Source organism: Hydra vulgaris, chromosome 03, assembly GCF_038396675.1.
Source record: "Hydra vulgaris chromosome 03, alternate assembly HydraT2T_AEP".
Classification (NCBI taxonomy): Eukaryota; Metazoa; Cnidaria; class Hydrozoa; order Anthoathecata; family Hydridae; genus Hydra; species Hydra vulgaris.
Window position 1 is genome coordinate 70,488,706 of NC_088922.1, and position 22,164 is coordinate 70,510,869.

General features: G+C 30.2%; 1 protein-coding gene across 1 annotated transcript; it reads right to left on the reverse strand.

Annotated features, from left to right (window-relative positions):
- Positions 1–4,968: 4,968 nt before the first annotated feature.
- On the reverse strand, positions 4,969–6,595 carry LOC136078895 (DNA-directed RNA polymerase II subunit RPB1-like). The gene is made up of 2 exons (XM_065794712.1): positions 5,023–6,595; positions 4,969–4,973 (listed from the first exon to the last, which is right to left on the reverse strand). Exons 1-2 carry the CDS (start codon positions 6,593–6,595, stop codon positions 4,969–4,971), a joined length of 1,578 nt encoding a protein of 525 aa, XP_065650784.1.
- Between the last annotated feature and the right edge of the window lie 15,569 nt (positions 6,596–22,164).

Sequence of the window (22,164 nt, forward strand, 5' to 3'; positions counted from 1 at the left end):
CGATAAATTATTATTTTACATTTTGAGGACAAAAAATGCTAAGCTCATGAAGCAGTTTGGAATATATAATATCGATTCACCTGACTATTATATGTATATAGGTATGTTTGGTACAGCTCAATGGACCTTTGAAAATTTTAAAATAACTCCAAAGGATATCGAAAATACCGGCGTAATTTGTAAAAATTCTTGTCAATATAATAAAATCGAAGCGGTTCAATGGTTATGTAAATCATATAATATTGATGAAAATATTCTTTATAATTCAATAATGGCTGCGGGTATTAGTGGTCACCTCGAAATAGTTCAATTATTACTTGACTACAATAAAAATATGTTAAAAATAATTAATTGGAATGTCTTCATTTGTGACGCATGTCTCTACGGTAAGATAAATATTGTTTCATGGTTCATCAAAATTTTTATCAATAATGAAAAATTCGCAGGAGAATTATTTGAAATAACTTGCTTAAATAATCACCTTGATATAGCAAAATTATTCGTATATAAATTTACTCTATCATTACATAGAGGCATATATTTGGTAAATAATTTATGTTATAAAGAATATATTGATATTATAAAATTTTTGATCACATACTACGATATAAGTGAATGCAAAAATATTTGTTATAATGAAATACAATATCGCTGCATCGAATATATAAAAAATAAATTTAGTTATTCTTTCGAGTGGAGGAATTATGAATTAATAAAATTTTTAATTATACGTTTTCGGTTATCGGAAAAAATATTACACAATGCTTGCTTTATAAATAATAAATTACTGGTACAATTTTTATTAGAAACCTTTAAATATGAACGAAAAACAGGATTCGAATTATTAAAATATTTTAATCGCGACAGGTATGAAATATTTTGTATAATCAATTATTATCTTAAATATTATTAATTATATTTTTTCAATGGATGCGCGCGGCGCGGTCCCACAAACTTGATGATCATAATTGATAATTATTATAATAATTATGGTAGACCCTTTTGAGTACTTAAACGAAGATGTTTTGCGTATAATTATATATTATGCGAGAATTGCATCATTCAGTAGCATGTGCAGAGTCTTAAAGTTATGGAATTTATTTTTATGCGGCATGGATAAATATCCAGGTCCTATTGGGTTGGAAGAAATTCGTGATAATTTATTATACCACATTTTGAGTACGAAAAATGTTAAACTCATGAAGCAATTTGGGATAAACCATATTCATAAACCAAAATTTTATACATACATATGTATACATGATATACTTCAGTGGGTCTTTGAAATCCCAAAGGATATCGAAAATAATAAAAATATAATTTTTACGAGTTTTTGTCGTTACGGTCATATAGATACAATCAAAGTTTCATTAAATATTTTATTGGCGATAAAGAATTATGTAAATGTTTATTTCGGACTGCTTGTCTTAGCGATCATCTCGATAAAGCAAAATTATTTGTATATAGTTTTACCCTATCAATGTTATATGCGAACACAGATAGATATGAAATATTAAAAATTAAAGTTACTAATCATACGTTTTTATTTATCAATAAAGTTATTACTTTGTTATGCTTGTTTCGTATGTAACATTTTGATTATACAATGAATGAAATATCATCGGTCGGGTCTACCAAAATCAAAAATAATTTAATTACGATCGATGGAAGAGCCGAATAAAATTGAATTTTTTTGTACATACATTATTCGTCATGATGCATCTATTACCGGCAGAAATTATTCGAAATATTTTGCGGTTCATCGAAACAAAATATTTTATAGATGTTTGTCTTATATCGCGGGTATGGAATAAATAAAAAATATTCGTGGTAGACGAATTCCTGCTGATTTACAAAATATTATTCTCAATCATGCAAAAAAACAAAAAAATAAAAATTTAACAAAAATGTTCATATTTGCTGAAGATCAAATAAAAAATTCAATGTTTGAATCATATAAACAAGATGATTATAGAGAAATGTCGTTTTTATATACTCGTTTTCGAAATTAAGTATCGTCGTTTGTACCTAAAACAAATCACTTTGATAAATTAATGTATGCTACTGTTTGTTTTATTTATAATAATTTTAGTGAGCTGCGTTTACTTTTAAAATATATTCCACGAAAAATATTAAATATGATGATTTCGCAATAAAACATGCATGTAAATTAAGAGACATTCGTTTCTTGACATGGATGTTAGAAAATAATTACATCAATAAGGAACAAATTATATATGTATTATATAAATGTTTTATATTTCATGATCGGATAGATGATCATGTTATAATTGATTGGGTCATGTGGAATTTTGATATTAGTCCCGAAGAAGTAGATAGGGTGAGCGAATCTTACGAATTTGAATAATCATTTTTTTTTGAATATCGCAACTGATGGAAAATTTTCCGGATATAATTATCGCGCGTATCATATGTTATTTGAGACCATGCGAATTTATTGGAGCATGTTTGGTGTCAAAAAGATGGAACAAGGCGGTGCGGAATATCAAAAATAGAATTATTTCAAAACCTCTACAAAAGAGAGCATTAAATTATGCGACAAAAACGAAAGACAGTAAAATAATTGATATGTATGTGTTTGATGAGAAAGTAATAATAGATGAAATGTATCAATATATGAAAATGGACAGATATGATCGGATGAGATTTTTATATGCTAAATTTCGTGAGGTCATATATTGTGAAATCACCAATCATTAATATTATCTTTTAGAAAACAACTATGGCAACATGTATTTAAACGCTATAGAAGATTTAAAAATTTGCGTTTAATATTTAAAATTTATCAACTTAATAAAGAAGATTTTTTACATAGCCGGATTATATTATTGTTTGCGTGTAATAAAAGATATTTACGACTCGTGTCATGGTTGTTAAAAAACGATGTTATTAAAAGAATCCATCTAGTAAACATGGTATGTTTTTATCTTAAGCAGAACATTATAAAGAATATCGCTTGGCTTGTATGGAATTTTGAAATTAACTTTGAAGAATTAAATAGCCGTTATCAACGCTATGGTCTCGAATTAGGACCATTTATAAAAATTTTTGAAAATATTGATCATACAATGCGTGAATTTTATTCTAATAATATTGATCATCACATCTGATATCGTGCCGCATAGACGAAAATCCTTAATTTAACATATTATATAATCCAATATCCATCTACTATAACTCATGATATGATCATTTATTTTATCGATATATTCGATTAAAGAATCGTCGATATGATTTTACGATTTTAAATGAATATATGTTGCAATGTATATTATATTATAATAGATCTCGGTACATCGAATGGGCCGATATGATGTCTTTATTTAATATATTAAATAAAGACATCATATTTGTTTTTGTTTTTTGCGCTTAAGTAAAGTTGATATATATTTTTATTCTATAATTTAAAACTATGAGTATTATATTATTCTTGATAGGTCTGGCTATTTTATTTGTTGGCTACTATCTCTATGTTCTCAACAAAAAAGTAGTCGTGAAAAAGAAATGCGGCAACATTACGCCGCTAATAAATAGCGAAGGCAAAAGAATTTTGTGTCCAAACACATATACAACTGATTATTTATATGCTGTAGAAACAGCTGCTGAATGCAGTAATGGAGCTCTTTGCCGCAAATGCCACGGCACTAGTGATAGCTCGATATTAAATAATATACCAAATATCTACTCGCAAGATGGAAAGTGGCCAAACAAAATAGAAAAATTTGGCGAATTTTATGTAACCGAGGGTGTTGAAATATCTAGAGATTGTAGCTAACCGGGCGCGCTAATATAGTTAAATATAATATATTTTTTTTGAAATATTTAATTTCATTGAAAAATGTACACTCTCTTTACACAGATTTGCGCACTGCATCGTCTCTATTTACGCACACAAAAGTAACATTAATAGAGAAAGATATAGTCGGGCAAATAATGGGTAGAAGAGCAAATAAAGAAAAGGAAAGCAATAATGGTGAATTAACAGTTTCCGCATTTACACCGCGTGTAATTAAAAAAACTATAGATGATATTGATGATGAAATAAATGATCAAAGAGTAAATGGATGTTACGAGATTGATTTACCATCGTATGGTGATTTTAATGAAGAAAATTTTCCTAAAGCTTTTATTGTTGATGTCGATGATTTTAATGAACAAATGAAGGTAGAAAAATACATAAAAGATCGTAGCCAGAAAATCTCCAGTGATGATTCGATCAAATCAAAGCGTTGTCCCTCAGACGATCTTACATTAATGCATTCTTTGTTTCTGCAGAGAAATTTTTATGATCACAATCATATTTATACTTTTGCTGGAGGCGCAATCATAAGCGTTACAATTAATGATTTTGTTTATCTGCTTGATGGTGTCGAAAGGGTCATGTCTTTAAGTGACAAAGAGATAATGGCGGCCTGTAAAGGGATAACATGCCCTATGATTAAATATCAAGGAAAAAAGAACAGGTTGCCCGATTTTACAGCAATGTCCGAAAGTATGCAGGAACAAGTAGAATATAACATAAAAAGGAGGATAATGGACAACATAGATAAAGCAGAATCATCTAAGCATCTATTATCTAGATCATCTAAATCGCAAAACTATGGATGTAGTAATCACGATGAAAATCTTTTCGGATATCCTGATGGTTACCATGAATCATGTAAAAAAGTAGATGAATTTTTCACAAGCAAACATCAACCTAGTAGTCACGTTGAAAATCTTTTCGGCTATCCTCCTGGCTATCATGAATCATGTAAAAAAGTAGATGAATTTTTCACAAGCAAACATCAACCTAGTAGTCACGTTGAAAATCTTTTCGGCTATCCTGATGGTTACCATGAATCATGTAAAAGAGTAGACGAATACTTTAATGGTGGTTATTCTTCTTCGAGAGGAAAAGATGATTGTAGACGCCAGGTATTGAATTAATTAGCCAATTTAATTTATTTATACTTTCATTAGTATCTTGAGTTAATAAAGACGCGCCTATCAACGAATGACATTCAATTCCTAATGTTAAATCTCCGTTTTTGACTGTAGTAATTATATTCTCTGTTTTCATTAATAATGACAACTCAGCAACACCATTCATATCACGCGGCGCTATCACTGAACTTTCATCGCCATCGAAGTCACCATCTTTGAATTTTTTATATTCAGAAGATTTTATACATATCGATTCACCAGATTCATTTAATTTGTCTGATATTTTATAAGCAGATACATTATATGGCATAAGAGTTGGGGCGCGCCCAACAATAACTAAATCGCCGCTAAAAACATTTCTTTTTATAATATCACCTACTTGCGGCACATAAGTTTTATTAACTTCGTCACAATATAATTTGCTATTATCAGAAGCGCGTATTATATATTCGGCTCCAGGATATTTGGCGCCATTAACGTAAAAAGCATTTAATCTTTTAATGTTGAATTCATTATATGTTTCTATTGTATACAAATTTTTCAGCAAATTTTCGGGAATCATAATAGTGGAAAATTCGAGCGTATTATCGCAAGTCGCTACTAACCTTCCTATATTCTGTATTCTTTTCGCTAAAATTCCTCCTCTAACTGGCCCATCTTTACCTGATATATTTGCTATTCCTCCTTCAGTGGATTTTCTATCTATGAAAGATATTATACTTTTTATTGTATCATTTTTAGCATAATCTTGCCCAATATTAACTTTACCATTCACTATAGAATATATTAGATATAAAACAGCATCTTGATTTTTCTTTATATCTTCTGTTAATTCTTGAGTTGACGACAATCTAAAATCTTTGCCGCATTCGGCTGTTAACTTTAGCAGCAAATTATAAGCTGTTGTAACTTCATTTGGCTCAGGTTTATTAGTAATAGCAGATATAGAATCCAGGCGCATTGGTATTCCGCTTATAAGTGTAAGAGTATTACATAATTCTTTGGGGCGCGGAATATTAGGAAAATACTTCTTAAATTCATGCTCAGATGTGCGCGTCAGAGTATCATAAACCATATAAGGATATAAATCATATTTGTTATTATTGTTAAGAACATATTTAAATATCATAGGAAACATTTTGTTGTCTTCAGCTATTCTTACTGGCGTTTTGCAATGATGACATACACCTTTTTCTTGCTTTGCTATTTCATATATATGAGTTAGCAGGTCTTTCTTTTTCAAGTGAATATTTTTCTTCTCATAATCTAGCTTCTCAGTGGAAAAAATAACTTTATTACATTTATTATTAACGCATAATATAGATATAACTTTCTTTGTTATCATCATTATATTTTTATGCGGGCTAAAATGCGCAAATGTTTCTATATATCCATCATGGCCGACTCTACAATGCTCCTTAGATTGATTACAAGTTAAGCACTTATATCTACTAGAGTCGGTCCCAAGAAATTGACTTCTTGGACCGTGTGGATGAGGAGTTTTCTCTTGGGTCGTGTTAGCGCTAGAAGTTATTTTAATAACTGCTTTATTTTTAATATCTTCGTCGCTCATTAGACCAAATCTGTAACCTATTATATAACCTTTAGGTATAAAGTCGGATAAACTATTATTTTTAATTCTATCCATGTTTTTTAATAAACAAACAATAATAAAATTTTTTGCATAAAGCGTATTATTAGCGGAAATCAAACAAAGAAAAAAATAAATAATTTAGCGCAGGAGCAAATATATATTTCTTATTAGTTCATATATTAAATAAAGACATCATATTTGTTTTTGTTTTTTGCGCTTAAGTAAAGTTGATATATATTTTTATTCTATAATTTAAAACTATGAGTATTATATTATTCTTGATAGGTCTGGCTATTTTATTTGTTGGCTACTATCTCTATGTTCTCAACAAAAAAGTAGTCGTGAAAAAGAAATGCGGCAACATTACGCCGCTAATAAATAGCGAAGGCAAAAGAATTTTGTGTCCAAACACATATACAACTGATTATTTATATGCTGTAGAAACAGCTGCTGAATGCAGTAATGGAGCTCTTTGCCGCAAATGCCACGGCACTAGTGATAGCTCGATATTAAATAATATACCAAATATCTACTCGCAAGATGGAAAGTGGCCAAACAAAATAGAAAAATTTGGCGAATTTTATGTAACCGAGGGTGTTGAAATATCTAGAGATTGTAGCTAACCGGGCGCGCTAATATAGTTAAATATAATATATTTTTTTTGAAATATTTAATTTCATTGAAAAATGTACACTCTCTTTACACAGATTTGCGCACTGCATCGTCTCTATTTACGCACACAAAAGTAACATTAATAGAGAAAGATATAGTCGGGCAAATAATGGGTAGAAGAGCAAATAAAGAAAAGGAAAGCAATAATGGTGAATTAACAGTTTCCGCATTTACACCGCGTGTAATTAAAAAAACTATAGATGATATTGATGATGAAATAAATGATCAAAGAGTAAATGGATGTTACGAGATTGATTTACCATCGTATGGTGATTTTAATGAAGAAAATTTTCCTAAAGCTTTTATTGTAGATGTCGATGATTTTAATGAACAAATGAAGGTAGAAAAATACATAAAAGATCGTAGCCAGAAAATCTCCAGTGATGATTCGATCAAATCAAAGCGTTGTCCCTCAGACGATCTTACATTAATGCATTCTTTGTTTCTGCAGAGAAATTTTTATGATCACAATCATATTTATACTTTTGCTGGAGGCGCAATCATAAGCGTTACAATTAATGATTTTGTTTATCTGCTTGATGGTGTCGAAAGGGTCATGTCTTTAAGTGACGAAGAGATAATGGCGGCCTGTAAAGGGATAACATGCCCTATGATTAAATATCAAGGAAAAAAGAACAGGTTGCCCGATTTTACAGCAATGTCCGAAAGTATGCAGGAACAAGTAGAATATAACATAAAAAGGAGGATAATGGACAACATAGATAAAGCAGAATCATCTAAGCATCTATTATCTAGATCATCTAAATCGCAAAACTATGGATGTAGTAATCACGATGAAAATCTTTTCGGATATCCTGATGGTTACCATGAATCATGTAAAAAAGTAGATGAATTTTTCACAAGCAAACATCAACCTAGTAGTCACGTTGAAAATCTTTTCGGCTATCCTCCTGGCTATCATGAATCATGTAAAAAAGTAGATGAATTTTTCACAAGCAAACATCAACCTAGTAGTCACGTTGAAAATCTTTTCGGCTATCCTGATGGTTACCATGAATCATGTAAAAGAGTAGACGAATACTTTAATGGTGGTTATTCTTCTTCGAGAGGAAAAGATGATTATGGTTGGTGATCATTAAAAAAATCATTTTCTTTACTATCTTAGAAATTTAAACACATAAATGGGTTTAATTGAAAAACAAAAAAAATTAAATTTTACAATTCTTTTTAAATGTATATATATTTTTAATTGTATATAGTGTCTATAATGATATCACAATGACAGGATAATTCCCCTGTTTTTGTATAATAGTATTCTTCATTACATTTTACACACGTGATGTTGTTTTTAAATAGATTATATAAATTTTTATTTAACACAGTTTGTAAATATTCTGGATAACAAGAACAAACATCTTGATTGTCCTCATCCTTTATTATAATATTTAAGCACTCTTTGCACTTTTTTAAATTAGAACTCATATCCATTATTTATGATTTTTAAAGACGCGCCTATCAACGAATGAAAAACAATGCTCCTTAGATTGATTACAAGTTAAGCACTTATATCTACTAGAGTCGGTCCCAAGAAATTGACTTCTTGGACCGTGTGGATGAGGAGTTTTCTCTTGGGTCGTGTTAGCGCTAGAAGTTATTTTAATAACTGCTTTATTTTTAATATCTTCGTCGCTCATTAGACCAAATCTGTAACCTATTATATAACCTTTAGGTATAAAGTCGGATAAACTATTATTTTTAATTCTATCCATGTTTTTTAATAAACAAACAATAATAAAATTTTTTGCATAAAGCGTATTATTAGCGGAAATCAAACAAAGAAAAAAATAAATAATTTAGCGCAGGAGCAAATATATATTTCTTATTAGTTCATATATTAAATAAAGACATCTTATTTGTTTTTGTTTTTTGCGCTTAAGTAAAGTTGATATATATTTTTATTCTATAATTTAAAACTATGAGTATTATATTATTCTTGATAGGTCTGGCTATTTTATTTGTTGGCTTCTATCTCTATGTTCTCAACAAAAAAGTAGTCGTGAAAAAGAAATGCGGCAACATTACGCCGCTAATAAATAGCGAAGGCAAAAGAATTTTGTGTCCAAACACATATACAACTGATTATTTATATGCTGTAGAAACAGCTGCTGAATGCAGTAATGGAGCTCTTTGCCGCAAATGCCACGGCACTAGTGATAGCTCGATATTAAATAATATACCAAATATCTACTCGCAAGATGGAAAGTGGCCAAACAAAATAGAAAAATTTGGCGAATTTTATGTAACCGAGGGTGTTGAAATATCTAGAGATTGTAGCTAACCGGGCGCGCTAATATAGTTAAATATAATATATTTTTTTTGAAATATTTAATTTCATTGAAAAATGTACACTCTCTTTACACAGATTTGCGCACTGCATCGTCTCTATTTACGCACACAAAAGTAACATTAATAGAGAAAGATATAGTCGGGCAAATAATGGGTAGAAGAGCAAATAAAGAAAAGGAAAGCAATAATGGTGAATTAACAGTTTCCGCATTTACACCGCGTGTAATTAAAAAAACTATAGATGATATTGATGATGAAATAAATGATCAAAGAGTAAATGGATGTTACGAGATTGATTTACCATCATATGGTGATTTTAATGAAGAAAATTTTCCTAAAGCTTTTATTGTAGATGTCGATGATTTTAATGAACAAATGAAGGTAGAAAAATACATAAAAGATCGTAGCCAGAAAATCTCCAGTGATGATTCGATCAAATCAAAGCGTTGTCCCTCAGACGATCTTACATTAATGCATTCTTTGTTTCTGCAGAGAAATTTTTATGATCACAATCATATTTATACTTTTGCTGGAGGCGCAATCATAAGCGTTACAATTAATGATTTTGTTTATCTGCTTGATGGTGTCGAAAGGGTCATGTCTTTAAGTGACAAAGAGATAATGGCGGCCTGTAAAGGGATAACATGCCCTATGATTAAATATCAAGGAAAAAAGAACAGGTTGCCCGATTTTACAGCAATGTCCGAAAGTATGCAGGAACAAGTAGAATATAACATAAAAAGGAGGATAATGGACAACATAGATAAAGCAGAATCATCTAAGCATCTATTATCTAGATCATCTAAATCGCAAAACTATGGATGTAGTAATCACGATGAAAATCTTTTCGGATATCCTGATGGTTACCATGAATCATGTAAAAAAGTAGATGAATTTTTCACAAGCAAACATCAACCTAGTAGTCACGTTGAAAATCTTTTCGGCTATCCTCCTGGCTATCATGAATCATGTAAAAAAGTAGATGAATTTTTCACAAGCAAACATCAACCTAGTAGTCACGTTGAAAATCTTTTCGGCTATCCTGATGGTTACCATGAATCATGTAAAAGAGTAGACGAATACTTTAATGGTGGTTATTCTTCTTCGAGAGGAAAAGATGATTATGGTTGGTGATCATTAAAAAAATCATTTTCTTTACTATCTTAGAAATTTAAACACATAAATGGGTTTAATTGAAAAACAAAAAAAATTAAATTTTACAATTCTTTTTAAATGTATATATATTTTTAATTGTATATAGTGTCTATAATGGTATCACAATGACAGAATAATTCCCCTGTTTTTGTATAATAGTATTCTTCATTACATTTTACACACGTGATGTTGTTTTTAAATAGATTATATAAATTTTTATTTAACACAGTTTGTAAATATTCTGGATAACAAGAACAAACATCTTGATTGTCCTCATCCTTTATTATAATATTTAAGCACTCTTTGCACTTTTTTAAATTAGAACTCATATCCATTATTTATGATTTTTAAAGACGCGCCTATCAACGAATGAAAAACAATGCTCCTTAGATTGATTACAAGTTAAGCACTTATATCTACTAGAGTCGGTCCCAAGAAATTGACTTCTTGGACCGTGTGGATGAGGAGTTTTCTCTTGGGTCGTGTTAGCGCTAGAAGTTATTTTAATAACTGCTTTATTTTTAATATCTTCGTCGCTCATTAGATTAAATCTGTAATCTATTATATAACCTTTAGGTATAAAGTCGGATAAACTATTATTTTTAATTCTATCCATGTTTTTTAATAAACAAACAATAATAAACTTTTTTGCATAAAGCGTATTATTAGCGGAAATCAAACAAAGAAAAAAATAAATAATTTAGCGCAGGAGCAAATATATATTTCTTATTAGTTCATATATTAAATAAAGACATCATATTTGTTTTTGTTTTTTGCGCTTAAGTAAAGTTGATATATATTTTTATTCTATAATTTAAAACTATGAGTATTATATTATTCTTGATAGGTCTGGCTATTTTATTTGTTGGCTACTATCTCTATGTTCTCAACAAAAAAGTAGTCGTGAAAAAGAAATGCGGCAACATTACGCCGCTAATAAATAGCGAAGGCAAAAGAATTTTGTGTCCAAACACATATACAACTGATTATTTATATGCTGTAGAAACAGCTGCTGAATGCAGTAATGGAGCTCTTTGCCGCAAATGCCACGGCACTAGTGATAGCTCGATATTAAATAATATACCAAATATCTACTCGCAAGATGGAAAGTGGCCAAACAAAATAGAAAAATTTGGCGAATTTTATGTAACCGAGGGTGTTGAAATATCTAGAGATTGTAGCTAACCGGGCGCGCTAATATAGTTAAATATAATATATTTTTTTTGAAATATTTAATTTCATTGAAAAATGTACACTCTCTTTACACAGATTTGCGCACTGCATCGTCTCTATTTACGCACACAAAAGTAACATTAATAGAGAAAGATATAGTCGGGCAAATAATGGGTAGAAGAGCAAATAAAGAAAAGGAAAGCAATAATGGTGAATTAACAGTTTCCGCATTTACACCGCGTGTAATTAAAAAAACTATAGATGATATTGATGATGAAATAAATGATCAAAGAGTAAATGGATGTTACGAGATTGATTTACCATCGTATGGTGATTTTAATGAAGAAAATTTTCCTAAAGCTTTTATTGTTGATGTCGATGATTTTAATGAACAAATGAAGGTAGAAAAATACATAAAAGATCGTAGCCAGAAAATCTCCAGTGATGATTCGATCAAATCAAAGCGTTGTCCCTCAGACGATCTTACATTAATGCATTCTTTGTTTCTGCAGAGAAATTTTTATGATCACAATCATATTTATAATTTTGCTGGAGGCGCAATCATAAGCGTTACAATTAATGATTTTGTTTATCTGCTTGATGGTGTCGAAAGGGTCATGTCTTTAAGTGACAAAGAGATAATGGCGGCCTGTAAAGGGATAACATGCCCTATGATTAAATATCAAGGAAAAAAGAACAGGTTGCCCGATTTTACAGCAATGTCCGAAAGTATGCAGGAACAAGTAGAATATAACATAAAAAGGAGGATAATGGACAACATAGATAAAGCAGAATCATCTAAGCATCTATTATCTAGATCATCTAAATCGCAAAACTATGGATGTAGTAATCACGATGAAAATCTTTTCGGATATCCTGATGGTTACCATGAATCATGTAAAAAAGTAGATGAATTTTTCACAAGCAAACATCAACCTAGTAGTCACGTTGAAAATCTTTTCGGCTATCCTCCTGGCTATCATGAATCATGTAAAAAAGTAGATGAATTTTTCACAAGCAAACATCAACCTAGTAGTCACGTTGAAAATCTTTTCGGCTATCCTGATGGTTACCATGAATCATGTAAAAGAGTAGACGAATACTTTAATGGTGGTTATTCTTCTTCGAGAGGAAAAGATGATTATGGTTGGTGATCATTAAAAAAATCATTTTCTTTACTATCTTAGAAATTTAAACACATAAATGGGTTTAATTGAAAAACAAAAAAAATTAAATTTTACAATTCTTTTTAAATGTATATATATTTTTAATTGTATATAGTGTCTATAATGATATCACAATGACAGGATAATTCCCCTGTTTTTGTATAATAGTATTCTTCATTACATTTTACACACGTGATGTTGTTTTTAAATAGATTATATAAATTTTTATTTAACACAGTTTGTAAATATTCTGGATAACAAGAACAAACATCTTGATTGTCCTCATCCTTTATTATAATATTTAAGCACTCTTTGCACTTTTTTAAATTAGAACTCATATCCATTATTTATGATTTTTAAAGACGCGCCTATCAACGAATGAAAAACAATGCTCCTTAGATTGATTACAAGTTAAGCACTTATATCTACTAGAGTCGGTCCCAAGAAATTGACTTCTTGGACCGTGTGGATGAGGAGTTTTCTCTTGGGTCGTGTTAGCGCTAGAAGTTATTTTAATAACTGCTTTATTTTTAATATCTTCGTCGCTCATTAGATTAAATCTGTAATCTATTATATAACCTTTAGGTATAAAGTCGGATAAACTATTATTTTTAATTCTATCCATGTTTTTTAATAAACAAACAATAATAAACTTTTTTGCATAAAGCGTATTATTAGCGGAAATCAAACAAAGAAAAAAATAAATAATTTAGCGCAGGAGCAAATATATATTTCTTATTAGTTCATATATTAAATAAAGACATCATATTTGTTTTTGTTTTTTGCGCTTAAGTAAAGTTGATATATATTTTTATTCTATAATTTAAAACTATGAGTATTATATTATTCTTGATAGGTCTGGCTATTTTATTTGTTGGCTACTATCTCTATGTTCTCAACAAAAAAGTAGTCGTGAAAAAGAAATGCGGCAACATTACGCCGCTAATAAATAGCGAAGGCAAAAGAATTTTGTGTCCAAACACATATACAACTGATTATTTATATGCTGTAGAAACAGCTGCTGAATGCAGTAATGGAGCTCTTTGCCGCAAATGCCACGGCACTAGTGATAGCTCGATATTAAATAATATACCAAATATCTACTCGCAAGATGGAAAGTGGCCAAACAAAATAGAAAAATTTGGCGAATTTTATGTAACCGAGGGTGTTGAAATATCTAGAGATTGTAGCTAACCGGGCGCGCTAATATAGTTAAATATAATATATTTTTTTTGAAATATTTAATTTCATTGAAAAATGTACACTCTCTTTACACAGATTTGCGCACTGCATCGTCTCTATTTACGCACACAAAAGTAACATTAATAGAGAAAGATATAGTCGGGCAAATAATGGGTAGAAGAGCAAATAAAGAAAAGGAAAGCAATAATGGTGAATTAACAGTTTCCGCATTTACACCGCGTGTAATTAAAAAAACTATAGATGATATTGATGATGAAATAAATGATCAAAGAGTAAATGGATGTTACGAGATTGATTTACCATCGTATGGTGATTTTAATGAAGAAAATTTTCCTAAAGCTTTTATTGTTGATGTCGATGATTTTAATGAACAAATGAAGGTAGAAAAATACATAAAAGATCGTAGCCAGAAAATCTCCAGTGATGATTCGATCAAATCAAAGCGTTGTCCCTCAGACGATCTTACATTAATGCATTCTTTGTTTCTGCAGAGAAATTTTTATGATCACAATCATATTTATAATTTTGCTGGAGGCGCAATCATAAGCGTTACAATTAATGATTTTGTTTATCTGCTTGATGGTGTCGAAAGGGTCATGTCTTTAAGTGACAAAGAGATAATGGCGGCCTGTAAAGGGATAACATGCCCTATGATTAAATATCAAGGAAAAAAGAACAGGTTGCCCGATTTTACAGCAATGTCCGAAAGTATGCAGGAACAAGTAGAATATAACATAAAAAGGAGGATAATGGACAACATAGATAAAGCAGAATCATCTAAGCATCTATTATCTAGATCATCTAAATCGCAAAACTATGGATGTAGTAATCACGATGAAAATCTTTTCGGATATCCTGATGGTTACCATGAATCATGTAAAAAAGTAGATGAATTTTTCACAAGCAAACATCAACCTAGTAGTCACGTTGAAAATCTTTTCGGCTATCCTCCTGGCTATCATGAATCATGTAAAAAAGTAGATGAATTTTTCACAAGCAAACATCAACCTAGTAGTCACGTTGAAAATCTTTTCGGCTATCCTGATGGTTACCATGAATCATGTAAAAGAGTAGACGAATACTTTAATGGTGGTTATTCTTCTTCGAGAGGAAAAGATGATTATGGTTGGTGATCATTAAAAAAATCATTTTCTTTACTATCTTAGAAATTTAAACACATAAATGGGTTTAATTGAAAAACAAAAAAAATTAAATTTTACAATTCTTTTTAAATGTATATATATTTTTAATTGTATATAGTGTCTATAATGATATCACAATGACAGGATAATTCCCCTGTTTTTGTATAATAGTATTCTTCATTACATTTTACACACGTGATGTTGTTTTTAAATAGATTATATAAATTTTTATTTAACACAGTTTGTAAATATTCTGGATAACAAGAACAAACATCTTGATTGTCCTCATCCTTTATTATAATATTTAAGCACTCTTTGCACTTTTTTAAATTAGAACTCATATCCATTATTTATGATTTTTAAAGACGCGCCTATCAACGAATGAAAAACAATGCTCCTTAGATTGATTACAAGTTAAGCACTTATATCTACTAGAGTCGGTCCCAAGAAATTGACTTCTTGGACCGTGTGGATGAGGAGTTTTCTCTTGGGTCGTGTTAGCGCTAGAAGTTATTTTAATAACTGCTTTATTTTTAATATCTTCGTCGCTCATTAGATTAAATCTGTAATCTATTATATAACCTTTAGGTATAAAGTCGGATAAACTATTATTTTTAATTCTATCCATGTTTTTTAATAAACAAACAATAATAAACTTTTTTGCATAAAGCGTATTATTAGCGGAAATCAAACAAAGAAAAAAATAAATAATTTAGCGCAGGAGCAAATATATATTTCTTATTAGTTCATATATTAAATAAAGACATCATATTTGTTTTTGTTTTTTGCGCTTAAGTAAAGTTGATATATATTTTTATTCTATAATTTAAAACTATGAGTATTATATTATTCTTGATAGGTCTGGCTATTTTATTTGTTGGCTACTATCTCTATGTTCTCAACAAAAAAGTAGTCGTGAAAAAGAAATGCGGCAACATTACGCCGCTAATAAATAGCGAAGGCAAAAGAATTTTGTGTCCAAACACATATACAACTGATTATTTATATGCTGTAGAAACAGCTGCTGAATGCAGTAATGGAGCTCTTTGCCGCAAATGCCACGGCACTAGTGATAGCTCGATATTAAATAATATACCAAATATCTACTCGCAAGATGGAAAGTGGCCAAACAAAATAGAAAAATTTGGCGAATTTTATGTAACCGAGGGTGTTGAAATATCTAGAGATTGTAGCTAACCGGGCGCGCTAATATAGTTAAATATAATATATTTTTTTTGAAATATTTAATTTCATTGAAAAATGTACACTCTCTTTACACAGATTTGCGCACTGCATCGTCTCTATTTACGCACACAAAAGTAACATTAATAGAGAAAGATATAGTCGGGCAAATAATGGGTAGAAGAGCAAATAAAGAAAAGGAAAGCAATAATGGTGAATTAACAGTTTCCGCATTTACACCGCGTGTAATTAAAAAAACTATAGATGATATTGATGATGAAATAAATGATCAAAGAGTAAATGGATGTTACGAGATTGATTTACCATCGTATGGTGATTTTAATGAAGAAAATTTTCCTAAAGCTTTTATTGTTGATGTCGATGATTTTAATGAACAAATGAAGGTAGAAAAATACATAAAAGATCGTAGCCAGAAAATCTCCAGTGATGATTCGATCAAATCAAAGCGTTGTCCCTCAGACGATCTTACATTAATGCATTCTTTGTTTCTGCAGAGAAATTTTTATGATCACAATCATATTTATAATTTTGCTGGAGGCGCAATCATAAGCGTTACAATTAATGATTTTGTTTATCTGCTTGATGGTGTCGAAAGGGTCATGTCTTTAAGTGACAAAGAGATAATGGCGGCCTGTAAAGGGATAACATGCCCTATGATTAAATATCAAGGAAAAAAGAACAGGTTGCCCGATTTTACAGCAATGTCCGAAAGTATGCAGGAACAAGTAGAATATAACATAAAAAGGAGGATAATGGACAACATAGATAAAGCAGAATCATCTAAGCATCTATTATCTAGATCATCTAAATCGCAAAACTATGGATGTAGTAATCACGATGAAAATCTTTTCGGATATCCTGATGGTTACCATGAATCATGTAAAAAAGTAGATGAATTTTTCACAAGCAAACATCAACCTAGTAGTCACGTTGAAAATCTTTTCGGCTATCCTCCTGGCTATCATGAATCATGTAAAAAAGTAGATGAATTTTTCACAAGCAAACATCAACCTAGTAGTCACGTTGAAAATCTTTTCGGCTATCCTGATGGTTACCATGAATCATGTAAAAGAGTAGACGAATACTTTAATGGTGGTTATTCTTCTTCGAGAGGAAAAGATGATTATGGTTGGTGATCATTAAAAAAATCATTTTCTTTACTATCTTAGAAATTTAAACACATAAATGGGTTTAATTGAAAAACAAAAAAAATTAAATTTTACAATTCTTTTTAAATGTATATATATTTTTAATTGTATATAGTGTCTATAATGATATCACAATGACAGGATAATTCCCCTGTTTTTGTATAATAGTATTCTTCATTACATTTTACACACGTGATGTTGTTTTTAAATAGATTATATAAATTTTTATTTAACACAGTTTGTAAATATTCTGGATAACAAGAACAAACATCTTGATTGTCCTCATCCTTTATTATAATATTTAAGCACTCTTTGCACTTTTTTAAATTAGAACTCATATCCATTATTTATGATTTTTAAAGACGCGCCTATCAACGAATGAAAAACAATGCTCCTTAGATTGATTACAAGTTAAGCACTTATATCTACTAGAGTCGGTCCCAAGAAATTGACTTCTTGGACCGTGTGGATGAGGAGTTTTCTCTTGGGTCGTGTTAGCGCTAGAAGTTATTTTAATAACTGCTTTATTTTTAATATCTTCGTCGCTCATTAGACCAAATCTGTAACCTATTATATAACCTTTAGGTATAAAGTCGGATAAACTATTATTTTTAATTCTATCCATGTTTTTTAATAAACAAACAATAATAAAATTTTTTGCATAAAGCGTATTATTAGCGGAAATCAAACAAAGAAAAAAATAAATAATTTAGCGCAGGAGCAAATATATATTTCTTATTAGTTCATATATTAAATAAAGACATCATATTTGTTTTTGTTTTTTGCGCTTAAGTAAAGTTGATATATATTTTTATTCTATAATTTAAAACTATGAGTATTATATTATTCTTGATAGGTCTGGCTATTTTATTTGTTGGCTACTATCTCTATGTTCTCAACAAAAAAGTAGTCGTGAAAAAGAAATGCGGCAACATTACGCCGCTAATAAATAGCGAAGGCAAAAGAATTTTGTGTCCAAACACATATACAACTGATTATTTATATGCTGTAGAAACAGCTGCTGAATGCAGTAATGGAGCTCTTTGCCGCAAATGCCACGGCACTAGTGATAGCTCGATATTAAATAATATACCAAATATCTACTCGCAAGATGGAAAGTGGCCAAACAAAATAGAAAAATTTGGCGAATTTTATGTAACCGAGGGTGTTGAAATATCTAGAGATTGTAGCTAACCGGGCGCGCTAATATAGTTAAATATAATATATTTTTTTTGAAATATTTAATTTCATTGAAAAATGTACACTCTCTTTACACAGATTTGCGCACTGCATCGTCTCTATTTACGCACACAAAAGTAACATTAATAGAGAAAGATATAGTCGGGCAAATAATGGGTAGAAGAGCAAATAAAGAAAAGGAAAGCAATAATGGTGAATTAACAGTTTCCGCATTTACACCGCGTGTAATTAAAAAAACTATAGATGATATTGATGATGAAATAAATGATCAAAGAGTAAATGGATGTTACGAGATTGATTTACCATCGTATGGTGATTTTAATGAAGAAAATTTTCCTAAAGCTTTTATTGTTGATGTCGATGATTTTAATGAACAAATGAAGGTAGAAAAATACATAAAAGATCGTAGCCAGAAAATCTCCAGTGATGATTCGATCAAATCAAAGCGTTGTCCCTCAGACGATCTTACATTAATGCATTCTTTGTTTCTGCAGAGAAATTTTTATGATCACAATCATATTTATACTTTTGCTGGAGGCGCAATCATAAGCGTTACAATTAATGATTTTGTTTATCTGCTTGATGGTGTCGAAAGGGTCATGTCTTTAAGTGACAAAGAGATAATGGCGGCCTGTAAAGGGATAACATGCCCTATGATTAAATATCAAGGAAAAAAGAACAGGTTGCCCGATTTTACAGCAATGTCCGAAAGTATGCAGGAACAAGTAGAATATAACATAAAAAGGAGGATAATGGACAACATAGATAAAGCAGAATCATCTAAGCATCTATTATCTAGATCATCTAAATCGCAAAACTATGGATGTAGTAATCACGATGAAAATCTTTTCGGATATCCTGATGGTTACCATGAATCATGTAAAAAAGTAGATGAATTTTTCACAAGCAAACATCAACCTAGTAGTCACGTTGAAAATCTTTTCGGCTATCCTCCTGGCTATCATGAATCATGTAAAAAAGTAGATGAATTTTTCACAAGCAAACATCAACCTAGTAGTCACGTTGAAAATCTTTTCGGCTATCCTGATGGTTACCATGAATCATGTAAAAGAGTAGACGAATACTTTAATGGTGGTTATTCTTCTTCGAGAGGAAAAGATGATTATGGTTGGTGATCATTAAAAAAATCATTTTCTTTACTATCTTAGAAATTTAAACACATAAATGGGTTTAATTGAAAAACAAAAAAAATTAAATTTTACAATTCTTTTTAAATGTATATATATTTTTAATTGTATATAGTGTCTATAATGGTATCACAATGACAGAATAATTCCCCTGTTTTTGTATAATAGTATTCTTCATTACATTTTACACACGTGATGTTGTTTTTAAATAGATTATATAAATTTTTATTTAACACAGTTTGTAAATATTCTGGATAACAAGAACAAACATCTTGATTGTCCTCATCCTTTATTATAATATTTAAGCACTCTTTGCACTTTTTTAAATTAGAACTCATATCCATTATTTATGATTTTTAAAGACGCGCCTATCAACGAATGAAAAACAATGCTTCTTAGATTGATTACAAGTTAAGCACTTATATCTACTAGAGTCGGTCCCAAGAAATTGACTTCTTGGACCGTGTGGATGAGGAGTTTTCTCTTGGGTCGTGTTAGCGCTAGAAGTTATTTTAATAACTGCTTTATTTTTAATATCTTCGTCGCTCATTAGACCAAATCTGTAACCTATTATATAACCTTTAGGTATAAAGTCGGATAAACTATTATTTTTAATTCTATCCATGTTTTTTAATAAACAAACAATAATAAAATTTTTTGCATAAAGCGTATTATTAGCGGAAATCAAACAAAGAAAAAAATAAATAATTTAGCGCAGGAGCAAATATATATTTCTTATTAGTTCATATATTAAATAAAGACATCATATTTGTTTTTGTTTTTTGCGCTTAAGTAAAGTTGATATATATTTTTATTCTATAATTTAAAACTATGAGTATTATATTATTCTTGATAGGTCTGGCTATTTTATTTGTTGGCTACTATCTCTATGTTCTCAACAAAAAAGTAGTCGTGAAAAAGAAATGCGGCAACATTACGCCGCTAATAAATAGCGAAGGCAAAAGAATTTTGTGTCCAAACACATATACAACTGATTATTTATATGCTGTAGAAACAGCTGCTGAATGCAGTAATGGAGCTCTTTGCCGCAAATGCCACGGCACTAGTGATAGCTCGATATTAAATAATATACCAAATATCTACTCGCAAGATGGAAAGTGGCCAAACAAAATAGAAAAATTTGGCGAATTTTATGTAACCGAGGGTGTTGAAATATCTAGAGATTGTAGCTAACCGGGCGCGCTAATATAGTTAAATATAATATATTTTTTTTGAAATATTTAATTTCATTGAAAAATGTACACTCTCTTTACACAGATTTGCGCACTGCATCGTCTCTATTTACGCACACAAAAGTAACATTAATAGAGAAAGATATAGTCGGGCAAATAATGGGTAGAAGAGCAAATAAAGAAAAGGAAAGCAATAATGGTGAATTAACAGTTTCCGCTTTTACACCGCGTGTAATTAAAAAAACTATAGATGATATTGATGATGAAATAAATGATCAAAGAGTAAATGGATGTTACGAGATTGATTTACCATCGTATGGTGTTTTAATGAAGAAAATTTTCCTAAAGCTTTTATTGTTGATGTCGATGATTTTAATGAACAAATGAAGGTAGAAAAATACATAAAAGATCGTAGCCAGAAAATCTCCAGTGATGATTCGATCAAATCAAAGCGTTGTCCCTCAGACTATCTTACATTAATGCATTCTTTGTTTCTGCAGAGAAATTTTTATGATCACAATCATATTTATACTTTTGCTGGAGGCGCAATCATAAGCGTTACAATTAATGATTTTGTTTATCTGCTTGATGGTGTCGAAAGGGTCATGTCTTTAAGTGACAAAGAGATAATGGCGGCCTGTAAAAACATAAATACCGCCCATGATTAAATATCAAGGAAAAAAGAACAGGTTGCCCGATTTTACAGCAATGTCCGAAAGTATGCAGGAACAAGTAGAATATAACATAAAAAGGAGGATAATGGACAACATAGATAAAGCAGAATCATCTAAGCATCTATTATCTAGATCATCTAAATCGCAAAACTATGGATGTAGTAATCACGATGAAAATCTTTTCGGATATCCTGATGGTTACCATGAATCATGTAAAAAAGTAGATGAATTTTTCACAA